This window comes from Nicotiana sylvestris, chromosome 6 (genome assembly GCF_000393655.2).
Source record: "Nicotiana sylvestris chromosome 6, ASM39365v2, whole genome shotgun sequence".
In the NCBI taxonomy this organism is placed as follows: Eukaryota; Viridiplantae; Streptophyta; class Magnoliopsida; order Solanales; family Solanaceae; genus Nicotiana; species Nicotiana sylvestris.
The window spans coordinates 104,540,990-104,554,708 of record NC_091062.1 but is presented as its reverse complement, the minus strand read 5'-3'; the positions used below and the strand labels follow the sequence as shown (position 1 = coordinate 104,554,708).

General features: G+C 38.2%; 1 protein-coding gene across 1 annotated transcript; it reads right to left on the bottom strand.

The window, feature by feature from the left end:
* Positions 1 to 7,147: 7,147 nt before the first annotated feature.
* On the bottom strand, positions 7,148 to 8,674 carry LOC138871053 (structural maintenance of chromosomes protein 3-like). The gene has a single exon (XM_070148904.1). It carries the CDS (start codon positions 8,672 to 8,674, stop codon positions 7,148 to 7,150), a length of 1,527 nt encoding a protein of 508 aa, XP_070005005.1.
* Between the last annotated feature and the right edge of the window lie 5,045 nt (positions 8,675 to 13,719).

Here is a 13,719-nt window from a genome sequence, read left to right as displayed (position 1 = left end):
ATGTCCATATCTATTACTTGAAATTTCGAATCTTTGACCACTCCTTCTGCGAATGTGGTGAGTATTATCTTCCCATTTGTGACAACACTTGAATTGTCAAATCCAGATAAGGTACGTGTTTTGGGTACTAATTTGTTATCAGCTTGCATCTCTTTTACCACTCTTAAAAGAATGATATTTACAGAGCTACCTGGATCAATCAAAACTCATTTCATATTAGTAGCATGTACAAGTAAAGATATTACCAGTGCATCATTACGTGGGATTAACACGCCATCTGCGTCTACACCATCAAATATTATACTGTCTTCTTCCAAAACTTGGTGAACTTGCTTCCCGTGAGTGACTGTGATTTTTTACACCGTTTTTGCAGCTGTATATGTCACACCATTGACCTCCTCTCCTCCGCTTATGACATTAACTGTTCTTGTTGGTGATGGAGGTTTTGGTGGCTCCTATCTATTCTTCATATATGCTTGCTTACCTTTCTCACTGAATAAATTAGTTAAATAGCCTTGTTTTAATAAGTGGTCTACTTCACCTTATAGCAATCTGTAATCTTCTTTGTTAGTTTGTATGAGTCTACCAAACTATAGAGTACCTGGTCCTATATGAGATGATGCTGAGAATGCTATAAAAACTGAAAGTAAAGAAGAAAAGGGATTTTTACGTGGAAAAATCCCACACAGGGGGATCAAAAAACCACGACCTACTCTTGTAGGCTTTTAACTTCACTAACTTGCAATCTCCCTATTACAAGCCATTTTGCAAAAACCCTATTGCAAAGACTTCAACTAACTTGTGATGCACTCACCACAAGCCACTCTATAACTATCCTAGTTACAAAGGCTTTAAACTTATGACTATTCCTAGTCACAACATAAACTTGAAAGTTTACAAATTTTGGTTTATTCCTAAGACAAAGATTCTAAGAAAGCAAACTAGGAAATACAATGAAGAGCCAATAACAAGATTACAACTCAACTACGGATGTACATGAACTCATTAAGAAACTGATCCTTAGTAGAGTTGTCTTCTTGTTCTTGACACACCAGTGACTTCAATGCAGGATGAATATTGTTGTTGCTTGAGAGAATATCACTGAATGCACAAAGAATGGCGTGTCTTGCACCAGGTTGTTTTATCACAAAAGATATCACAATAGATAGTGATGTTAACTCTTAGGGCACGCTTCTTCCCAATAAGAAGTGACTAATGTACTGTCTGCACAACCACTTTTGGGCAGTTGCGTTCCAGATGGATAGTCGACTTTGTACTTCTGTCAGGACACACCAACAGACCAGGTCCAAGTTGTGTTCCTCTTCTGTGACAGTTGCTAGATGGTCACTTTCTTCTGCTACGTTCCAGTCATTCATTTGACATGTACTTATGTTAGAGAACCCTAAGAGACCAGGTCCCTGTTGTGTTTCTCTTTATAATGTCTGCATACAGTCACTGTCTTGTGCTTGTGTCGGAGAACCCTAAGGAACCAAATCACCAGGTCCCTGTTGAGTTTCCTCCCTATGGTCGTTCATTCATTTGCTGATTTTCAGGCTTCGACCATGTCACATGAAATGTATACCTTGTGGGCCAAGGTTCTCTATCTGGTTCTTCACAACAAGTTTGTTAGATCATCAAAACATACGAAGCATAAGGCCAAGACATTGAAACCCCATTAATTTCCCCTTTTTTGATAATGACAAACTTAGGCATGAATAGTATTTGTTTATAGCAGAAATAACCAGATAAGATACCAGAACTACACATAGTTCCCCCTTAATCTCAGATCTCTTTGGATTCTCAGAGCTCCCCCACTCACCTCACCTAACATCATCACCTCACACCTAACAATATTCTATTTCCCCCTTTTGGCATAATTAAAAAAGAGCACAATCAGGTAATCAGCATAAAGAAGTCTAACACAGCTAGCTCATGCCACATATATGCACACAACATGACAGAGAAGAGAAGCCAGAGGAACACAGCATTGTGCATGCAAAAAGGGGAGCTGTTTTATTAATGTTTACATTGGACTGAGCAAGTCAAGAGTAGTAATGGATAATATCAACATGCCATCACACAAAAAACAAAAGCAAACAAAAATAAAATAGCAGCTGCAGAAGATTGAAGCAAAAATATCTAGTCACTAAAAGGATCCTAAGGGACACTAGAGGAAGAAGGCTTGGAAGAAGAGACAATAATGGCTTTGAGAACCAGGTCCAGTCGAGCATTTGCAGATAGTTGTTCTTCATGTAATTGTGCCCGAAGTCTATCATTTTCCTTTGTCAGTCATGCAACTTCTTCATGAATAGAATCATGTCCTTTAACTACTTGACTGAGCTGAGTTTCCAGTATGGCATTTCGAGCTCTCAACCTTCTAATTCAGAAGCTACATTTGAGCGTTGATTAGCTGAGAAATGGTCGAGATGCTTCCACCATCTCTTTATACATATTGATATTCTTCTAAAGTGGTCTTAGAGAAGGTCTACTTGCGTGTGCCTACTCTGGGATTTCCCAAGGGGACCTTGTAGAATCTGAACACTTAAGTGAGGAGAAAGCCATATGGTAGCCCATAATTCCCACCTTTGAAGTTTGCCACCTTTTGCATATGATCTATCATGATCACTGTCAAATTTATTGGAACAAACTCATCAAGCACTTCTATTAAGACCATATCTAATTTTGTAGCAATAGATCGCCTCTCAGAATGAGGTAAGAGCACTTTATTGACCAGTTCAAAGAGAAGCTGATATTCAAGAAGCAATACCTTCTTATGCATATGTTCCCCCTGCTGAATAGCTTGCTCTTTCATGATAGCTCTCCTAAAGTTCACATCACAGACACCCTTAACTAAGGACATACCTTCACACGGAATTATGAGAAACTTTCCCAATGTTGAAGCGTCGAGTGCAATTTCTACTCCATTTACGAGCGCGCAAATGTGATCCCCCTCAACAGTGAAAAGAGATGCGTAAAAAGTTTGTACGGCATTTTCGTACACCAAAGACATGCTCCCTTCAAACAAGTGTTCCCATTGTTGAAATTCCACAATCTCCAGAATTTGTCTCATGCCTGCCATTTCCAAAATTGCTGGATCAAATGTACGACCCCACAACACTTTTTGAGTTCTTAATCTTTGCTGCCAAAGACCACTATCACAGGGCATGGACCTCAGTGAAATAGGTTCTTTAACAGTTTCCTATTTTCATTTGCTAGACCCTTCAGTAAACTTTCCTTTCCAGTTTGCTATCCCACAGTATTGTCCTCAAATAGGGCTAGCTTAGTTTGACTCCATTTAGATTTGATGATGTCCTTCATGGATGACCCTTTCTGTTCCTCAATAGTTTCATCGGAGGCCTTTTCCATAGATTTTTGAGCTTTCATAGATTGTTTTACCAAGGAACCAGGTTCCCTTGGAGCATCTTTGTCAATCCGGTTTACCAACACACTCTTATTAGTGAAAAAATCCCTTGGATTCATTTTCCTCTTTTTCCTTGTCTTGACACTCCTCTTACTTTTCTGCAATGTGGATTCAAAGCTCTCTTGTTGTTGTGACCTGATAGTTGGAGACTTGGAGGAAGACTCTACGAGCTTGGAGTGATCAGGAGGTGTAGAAGTGAGTTTGCATGGAAGAGAATCAGGTTCATCAGAAGGTTTTTCTGAGAATATCTCATGAGCCAAGGACTCAAGGAGTGTTGCGGTTCTTACATCTCCTAGGAATGGAATTTCTTCCCCCTGGTACTCAGACGAGAGATATGACCCTTCATTACTCTCAGCAGCTATAGCCATGATGTTATACGCTGCTTCTTTTTCGGGTGACTCTTTGAGAGTCACTAAGTCCAACATGGAGGAGTTCAGATACTGATCAGGATCATCCTCGGGGGCTTCTGACGCTTGAGGAGTAAAACCTCCTGAGTGTTCTTTGATGAGATCATAAGAGTGACTAGACAGAGGATTTTCAAAATGATGGTAAACAGGATTTATCAGAAAAGGGAAAGCTGTAGGAACCGAGGAAAATCTAGGAGTGGGTAAGATAGTAGAAGGCGTGGAAAAGTGACGCTCTGGGGATGATTTCAAGGATAATAAGGAAGTGAGAGCGGTGTTAATGGTGGGAGAAGGAGATGATTGTTTGATCGCCATTAGATGAGCACTTGGTAGATGAGTAAAGTGAGAAAGAGAGATGAAGAGAAGATCCCAGCTATACAAAGGAGATGAAGGTTCATAACTTGCTGTGAGAGAGAAAGAAAATTTTAATGGAAGAAGGGCTAATGATGAGAAGAGAGAAATAGGTTCTGAATAGTTCTGAAAATGGCACTAGGTTTGTGGGAAAGCATTACCGTGCAGAGGGGATGAAGGGATTTGAAAGACAAGACATGACATGCAAACTTTGAAAAGTTGGATGATGTGGCAGTTGAGTTAATTTTGGTAAACACATTTTTGTTTTTGTTTTGAGAAGGCATGCAGAATACGCACATTACTACTAACCTGAGGTACAGGAACCTGATGTGAGAACAATTTTTGAGAAAGGTTTTAGTAGCTCCTCTCTTGTAGTTTATAACTGTACCTTTGGCTTGTATGATCGTCATGCGTGTTTATCTGGAATGGTATTGATGTGAGTTAGGCTTGGTCAGAAAACACTTTAGCTAACTTTACCTGATGGTGTCGTACATAGCCAGCTGATGGAGGATCAAGTTCTTCATTAGACTCTTATGACCCATCTTCACTTTGTTTGATCCAGAATATTCTCTACTCAAGGCTTTGATACAGATATTTGGAATTTGGTCTTCTGTTCTGCAAGACTTTCCACAGATCAACCCTTTCTTCATATTGACCCTTAGACGATAATATCACCTCTCAATGTGCTTGGTCCTCTTGTTTTTGAGATTCTTCTTCCATTGTTGACGAGGCTATTGAGTTTTGCTTCCTTGTTCCCCAAAGGATGAGGCATGGATCATGGCAAGTGAACCGTTCCAGAAGTGCTTTTCCTTTCCACATAAAAACTTGCATAGTTAACATCATCATACCCAACAGGATTAAAAACACTATCACCTTAGGGATAACACAGGACCAGGTCCTAAGTTCCCTTAAGGTATCTCAAACTTCTATGGGCTACCTTCAAGTAGGATTCCTACGAACTTTCACTTTGGATTCTATTCAGGAGTGGAGATACAAATTTTTTATTTTTTTTTAAAAATACTTATCTAACTCTAGAATAAAAGAAAGTGATTGACTTATCACACAGATGAGAGCTTTTGTGTTTCCAATTTTGAGACTGAAGTTTGATTGGTAGGGGAGATTTGAAGGTTAATTTGACTTCCCCACACTCTGTGATCTGTTGCTTGTGGAGTGCCATGAGTTGTATCTCTACTCTTCCTTTAGCTTCAGTGGTAGTAGGTGAAGTACTAGGTTCCTTATGAGACGTGGAGGATGAAGTTGCATTGTCTTTCGCTAGTCTCCTTTATCTTACTCATTTTATCAGCCTCCTTATTTGAAGCCTCAAATACTTCCCAGGGACCAGAGTTGGTTCATCATATTGATCATCACAGTTTCTTCCTTGGCTAGAGGAGGTGTCTTTCTAAATACCCCATGAGCACTTCCTTCTATTTAGTGTGCCCTTTGTTTGAGACTTTGAGGCCTTGCATTGTGGAGAGTACCTCAAAAGGATTCCTTCGCTCTTCTTTTGCATTGAACATCCCAAGCTGATCCTTCCTGTTGTCAAGAACATGGCATTTTCAATCAAGATGGCATTTTCTTCTATTGGGCATCTCATGGTGGGATTTGATTCAGGAGGAACCTGATCAGACACCTGTTCACCAAGTAAAAAGCAGTTTTTACTGCTTTTGCCCAGAATTTTTTGGCGATTCCATAGTCGATGAGCATTGTCCATGCCGTATTTTCCAGTTCCGTTCTTTCTTTCAGCAATACCATTTTGCTGTGGAGTCCTTGGTGTTCAGAAGTTTTGCATGATCCCTTTTTCTCCCCTTTTTTTTCTTGAATCCTTTTGGCAAGAACCATTAACACCTCGAGAGTCTCCTCCTTTGCTTTGTGAACCCATGTCCAAGTGACTCTTGAGTTTGGCAGCCCACGCACAAGGTCCTTCTGAGTTAATTTATTCAAAGGTGAGAAGGTTGCATACACCAGTCTCTCATGCCAAAAATTTGACTTCACCCATCTCATACCACCAGCTTCTGGAGATTCATAGTCGACAAAGTAGATGTTCTTGTTTCCTTTGTCCACTAAGACCACTTGCCCGGTTATCAGATTAGTAAATGTGCACACTTCTTGATAAGAATTCTACTTTGCTCCCCTACATAGATTTGAGAAATTACTCAGGAGACTGTACTTCAGGCCATTTACATAGTACACATTTCCAACTGAGTGCAGAAGAACCTTGCCAACTTTACATTCACCGAGAATGTACCATCTCCTTCCTTTTTAAGGATACATTCCCTTCCTACAGGGCTTTCAGTGAGAAGAAACTCATGATGCTTTCAGTCATATGCTTTGAGCATCCGTAGTCCATAGTCCATCACAGTCTGCTTCCTCTCACTGTTCCCTGCTCATGCAAATCAAAGGTTAGATTTATGAACCCAAACTAGTTTAGGTCCCTTGTTATGATAAAAAGGATGAATAAGGGGTTTCCTAGTCTATACAGGCAACATCCGCTTCTTGCGAGTGGTACCTGGTCCTTTGTTAGCAGTCACTTTATTAGTAAACACTTTGTTTTTCTGAGTAGACTGAACCCTGGCCCGACAATTTTCTTTAAAATGCCCATTGTTCCCACAGTGGGTACATAGCCAGTTATCAGGTACAGTGACATGCTTGTTGTGAGGGTTGTAAGGAGTTTTCTCCCTTTGAAACCCGATGCCTTGCCTGTTCCCACTATTGTTAAGATACATGGCAGTGACAGCATCTGAGGACTAGGTCCACTTCAGAGATTTCTCAAGATTAATTTGTACTTTCTCCAATTCATCTTGAAGTTGTTGATTCTTCTCGAGTTCAATACAAAGATTGGTTTTCAAAATAGTTAACTCCTTTTCAAGCATGATATGAGTCTCACTAGCTACTTCCTTCCCTTTCCCAAGACTTACATTCCTATGTTCTCTATTGAGTCCCTCAATGGTTTCCTCTAGATCAGTGCATATTACTACAGGTCATCCCTTTCTTCTTCAGTAGATGCAATTTTTTCTTCTAAGGTGTGTTTCTCATTGTTAAGGTCTTCTATTGTTTCTTTTAGATCACCAACTACTACCATCATTTCGTCTCTCTCATTTTCCACACTAGTTATTCTTTCATTCAAGGCTTCCTTTTCTTTTTCAAGATTAGCTATGGTCTCATTTAAGTCCACCACACAGACCACTAGATCATCTCTAGATAGTTCGGCCTCTCCTAGCTCTATAGTCAGGATCTCCTTATCATTTATAAGGCTATAATAGTCATCAATTAGGACATTAGATAAAGACCTTAGCTTTTTAGAAGAGTAGGATTTCAGATTTCTCTGAACATCCCTGAAATTTACCTCATCGTCTTCATCTTCTTCATCATCATCATTAGACTGAGCCATCAACGCGAACAGTAAATCGTATTTCATTGCTTCAGTATCCACTACCATCATGGAACTGTTTTCTTCATCTGGTTCACTTTCGGATTCACTCGAGGAGTCTCCCCAAGCAGCAAGAGCCTGCTTAACAATATTGTCAACAACACTTTTTCGATTGAATTGTTTATATGGAACCAGGTTCCTTTTTCCTGCTTTGTCAGGATTTTGCTTGTATTGCTCCTGTTTCGCGAGTGGGCAGTCTTTGATGAAATGCCCTGACTTTCCACATCTGTGATGGAGATCATTGTTCCTTATTTTACTTGAACTGCCCCACTTTGGTATACCACCATTTCTTCGAACCATCTTTTGAAATCTCTTAGTAAGATAGGCCATGTCACTATCTTCATCACTTGAGGCGCTGCTTTCAGCCTTAAGTACCAGGTTCTTTTCCTTTTTGGGCTCTCTTCTTTCACTGTCTTTCTTTCTTTTCATCTCGTATGTGTTCAGATTACCAATCAACTCATCCATGGTAAGAGTTTGTAGATCTTTAGCTTCACTGATGGCATTTAACTTACTTTCCCAAGACCCAGGTAGAACACTGAGGATTTTCCTTACAAGCTTGTTTCTGGGAATGACATATCCAAGTGAGTGAAGCTCATTTATGATGAAGGTGAATCTAGTGTGCATATCTTGTATGGACTCATCATCCTTCATCCTAAATAGCTCATATTCAGTGGTGATCATGTCGATCTTGGATTGTTTGACCTGAGTAGTTCCTTCATGTGCAGTTTGTAAAGCTTCCCATATTTCTTTGGCAGTATCACAAGCTGAGACTCTGTTGAACTCATCAGGTCTTATGCCACACATCAAGATTTTCTTGGCACGATAGTTCTTTTCTGTAGCTTTTCTATCAATGTCGTTGTACTCTTTTCTACATTTCAGAACCATTGGTCCTGTTTCTTCAAGCTTCTTCATGGGAACATGTGGACCATCACAAATGATGTCCCACAGTTCTGAATCTTCTGCCATCATAAAATCATGCATGCGGGTTTTCCACCAGCCATAGTATTGACCATTGAATCTGGGAGGTCTATAGGTTGATTGTCCTTCTTCAAAATTTGGTGGAGCAGCCATTGAGGATACTTCCTAGGTGTTAGCCTGATAGGAGAAACCTTCTCTGATACCAATTGTTAGTTTGTATGAGTCCACCAAACTATAGAGTACCTGGTTCCATATGAGATGATGCTGAGAATGCTATAAAAACTGAAAGTAAAGAAGACAAGGGATTTTTACGTGGAAAAATCCCACACAAGGGGATCAAAAAACCACGACCTAATCTTGTAGAATTTTAACTTCACTAACTTGCAACTCCCTATTACAAGCCACTTTGCAAAAATCCTATTGCAAAAACTTCAACTAACTTTTGATGCACCCACCATAAGCCACTCTATAACTATCCTAGTTACAAAGGCTTTAAACTTATGACTATTCCTAGTCACAACATAAACTCGAAAGTTTACGAATTTTGGTTTGTTCCTAAGACAAAGCTTCTAAGAAAGCAAACTAGGAAATACAATGAAGAGCAAATAACAAGATTACAACTCAACTACGGATGTACATGAACTTATTAAGAAACTGATCCTTAGTGGAGTTGTCTTTTTGTTCTTGACACACCAGTGACTTCAATGCAGGATGAATATTGTTGTTGCTAGAGAGAATATCACTGAATGCACAAAGAATGGGGTGTCTTGCACTAGGTTGTTTTATCATAAAAGATATCGCAATAGATAGTGATGTCAACTCTTGGTGCACGCTTCTTCCCAATGAGAAGTGACTGATGTACTGTCTGTACAGCCACTTTTGGGCAGTTGCGTTCTAGCTGGATAGTCGAATTTGTACTTCTGTCAGGACACACCAACGGACCAGGTCCTAGTTGTGTTCCTCTTTTGTGATAGTTGTTAGATGATCACTTTCTTCTGCTACGTTCCAGTTGTTCATTTGACTTGTACTTCTGTTAGAGAACCCTAAGAGACCAGGTCCCTATTGTGTTTCTCTTTATAATGTTTATGTACAGTCACTATCTTGTGCTTGTGTCGGAGAACCCTGAGTAACCAAATCACCAGGTCCCTGTTGAGTTTCCTCCCTATGGTCGTTGGTTCATTTGTTGATTTTCAGGCTTCGACCAGGTAACATGAAATGTATACCCTGTGGGCCAAGGTTCTCTATCTCGTTCTTCACAACAAGTTTGTTAGATCATAAAAACATACAAAGCATAAGCCAAGACATTGAAAACCTATCATGCTTTTTTGTGACCGTGATTATTATGGAACTCGCACCAGAATTTAGGGTTTTTTCTATTTGGGTTCGATCTCATTTCCTTTGGCCAACACACCTTATCTCCCATGCTTCTTAAAACAGCTACCAACTCAGATGTGCTAACATTGAAACTATGGCCACCAATCTTCGCTTTTGAACTTCTGTCGTTGTCCCACGTATCTCGCGTGTCTCGCTCCTTTCCAAACCTAGACGACGAACCTGAATCTTTGTCCCTTGTTCTGGAATCGTACCTCGAGTCTCTTGTTTTAAACGTGAATCCCTTCCTGCTGGTCCCATACAAGGTTCGTACCTGTTCTTACCGGACCTTTTTTCAGTTTCTGGTCGCCTCGAACTTACTCTTTCATCTCCTCGGGACTAAGTGATAATATCTTCTTTTATCTGCAGCTTCATGCTATACCTGTTGTAAACATGATTCCAAGTTGTTTCAGGGAATTCTCGTAAGCTTTCTTTGAGTCTCCTCATGTCTTTTGAGTTTGTTTCATTTAGATTACTTGCAAATTCCATAGCCGCCCAATTGTCAGGTACACGTGGTAACACCATTCTCTCACGCTGGAATCTATCTACGGATTTCCTGAGTAGCTCCGTATCTCCTTGTTTTATTTTGAAGATATCTCTATCCTCTTTTCAACTTTTTGAGCTCCCGAGCGTGCTTTTATGAATGAATCTACAAGCTCAGCAAAAGAATCAATGAAATTTTCAGGTAAAAGAGAATACCATGTTAGTGCTCCCTTTGTGAGTGTTTCACCGAATTTTTTGACCAACACTGATTCAATCTCTTGCTTGGTCGAGTCGTTGCCCTTCACGCCAGTTGTAAATGCAGTTACATGATCTCGTGGGTCGGTTTCCCCATCATACTTCGGGATATCGGGCATCTTAAACTTTGTTGGAATAGGAAAAGGAGCGGCACTTGGCTTCCAGGGTTGTTGAGAATATTTAGCCATATCCACTCCTTTGATTATAGGTGGAACACCAGATATCTGCTCTATGCGATCGTTCTACTCCTTGAGTTGTTTCTCCAAAGTTAGTACTAAACTTTGTAAATCAGAATTAATTGGGATACCTGACCCTCCATCAGGAGATTCGCTGGGAGTTTCTCCGCTGCCCGAATTAGCGAGTCCTGAACGTGGATTCTCTATAGATGCGGTGTTTTTTGGAGGCTGAGTTGGTGGTGCAGTTGGTAATCCGCTAACAAAAGCTTGAAGAACATTGCTCACATATTCTGCAATTAGTTGCTTCAATGCATCGTCAACAATTTGATCGTCCCCTTGTTGATTATTCACATGTGATGTTGATTTGTCAGATGAGTTGTCTCGGGAGTGTCGAGGAGAACTTTAAAGTGAAGGGATTTGGGTGACACTCTCTTGTTGATTCTGTTGGTTCAGCTGGTCTTCCTGGTTTTGTTGGTTGTTGTCGTTAGTGTTTGACATGATTTTTTTACAGAAAAAAGAATTTGGAAAATGAAAGATTATCAGATTTCCGGTAATGGAACCAATTTGTTTAACCAAAAAATAGGAATTTTGGTCAAAGCCTATTTTTAGAAGTACTCAGGTTACTGATAATCAATAAAATCAATATTCTTGCAGTAAGAAAGGAAATTAGAATAGCAAAGTAATCAATAGAAAGCAAAAGTAAATAAGTGTATTCCAATAATAAGAACGTGTTTGTACAAATGATATTTCTTTCCTTTTTATAGGAATCTTATGTGTACGACGTCTTTCCCCTTTTATGACCGAATCATTACGAGCATTAGTGACATTAATGAGACGTTATAATTGGTAATCGTAATTATTCATAAAGATTCTGTAACATTTGAGATCATTCACGCTCATAAATGGCTGATTCACGAATCTTTCCTTATTGTTGTCCAGATTCATTCCGCCAGTGCCTCTTCATGTAATTGTTTAAACTTGAACGACCATATCTTCTCCTCTCGTGGGTGATTAGCTCGTATCTGTTACTATATGTGCCTCTTTTAATGCATTTCTCCAGTTGTCGCTTTCTCAATGATCCACATGTCTTGTCTTAGCTGCCATTCACATAAATCCACATGTAATATTTATTTTTACCGATACATGATTAAATTTCTTACTATTTTGAAGAATTGTTAGCATTTCTCTAAGTCTTTCTTCTGTCTTAGCTTCAATATTTTTCTATATTCTCTATCATTTTTCTAAACACTTATTACTAGCTAGCAAAGGGTGATTGATGCTATCTTTCTTTCTTTCTTCTGCACTTTATTCACTTTGGATTATGCTAATATTTTAACTACAATACAATGAATCAAGTAGTACTTATTTGTGAAATTAATTTATATAACAAGACATGTAACCAGATGCGATTATTAGCGGTCCTATGGACTCACCACCATGCAAAGTTATTACCTCGAGTCAAAAGATCAATTAAGGAAACCTCCTATGAAACTTCGAGCTCATATTTTTACTAATTTTCTGCTAAGTGGATGAGGTTTTCAATATGAATAAAGTATGTTTTAATTAATTTGGTCAAATTCTTTTTGAGAGTCTCTTTTCTATTATTTGTCCGTCCCAATATTCATGTGTTATTTGACTAGGAAGTAGTAGAAGATGTTCATGATTTGATTCCCCATATGGTCCCTTTAATGTTTAAATAATGGCGCCATATAGACTATACTGTACTTATTTTCTTGTAGTACATTAATAGTACTATAACATTGTATGAGCCATTGAATCTGAAAAAGTGCAAAAGTTGAGGCCGTGCACGAGATTCAGAATCAGTTTGATGTTTTTTCAAGTTGTTGTTCATAGTCAAGCAATGTTCTATCAAATTGGTGACTTTTCTTCGGTCCTCTTGTCTTGAAACCTAAAAAATTATCAATTTTAAAAAAAATCTGATTAAGTATTTTATTTCTATTTGACTCAATATTACTACTCTTCTCTAGTGTTTAAATATGTTCATGAACTTTTTTAACTGAAAAGAGTATGAATGAGTTGCATGTGACGTTTTGTGTATGTTACTCTAATGTGTTACTCCTTCTACTTTATTCTATATAATACTCTTTCCTTTTATTCTTTTTTATATTTGGAAATGCTTAACTTTAAATATTTATTTTACGCTTAATGACATTCTTTTATAGAAATATCACCATAACTTTTAAAATTATTACTTTTGATATATATGCCAAAAGTATTTTCTTTCTTAAACTCGACCGGTGCCTATCAAAAAATAAAATGAAGTAAATATAAATGTACTAGGATTTCTAGTACATGAGTGCACTACTAAAAAAGAGGAAAAAATGTATTAAGGGCTTGTTTGGAAAGTCACCATGTAATTAGATTTGGGTGTATTGAATGTAATTATACAGTTTTGGCATGTTTGTCTGACCAAGTAATTACTTGGTCAGGTCAGGATGTAATTGGGTGTAATTGAGGGGCTGTAATTATACTCTCCAATTCTCAAGAGGGAGCTGAGAATTGCTGGTAATTACATGATGTAATTACAAGGTTATTTTTTGAATATTTGTTCCTTTCTTTTTAATTTACTTTTATTCTAGTTTTTTTCTTTTAAATTTATTTTTATTTTAACTTTTGAAATTATTATTTTTTGTTAAATATATTCCTTTTATATATTATTTATCTTTTATTTTCTTATTTCTCGTTTCTCAATCTTTACTTCACGTGTTTCTACAAAATTTCTCATATTTTGTTTCTTTCTTAATTAATTTTTTTTATTTTCTTATTACACCTAGTTATGTTATTATTCTCATTTTTCTAGAAAATTATACCTTGTAATTTTAGAAAGAATAAGTCATCCACAAACTTGACTTATAACGAGTGGTGTCATTAAAGTTGAACTTTGTTATTGGA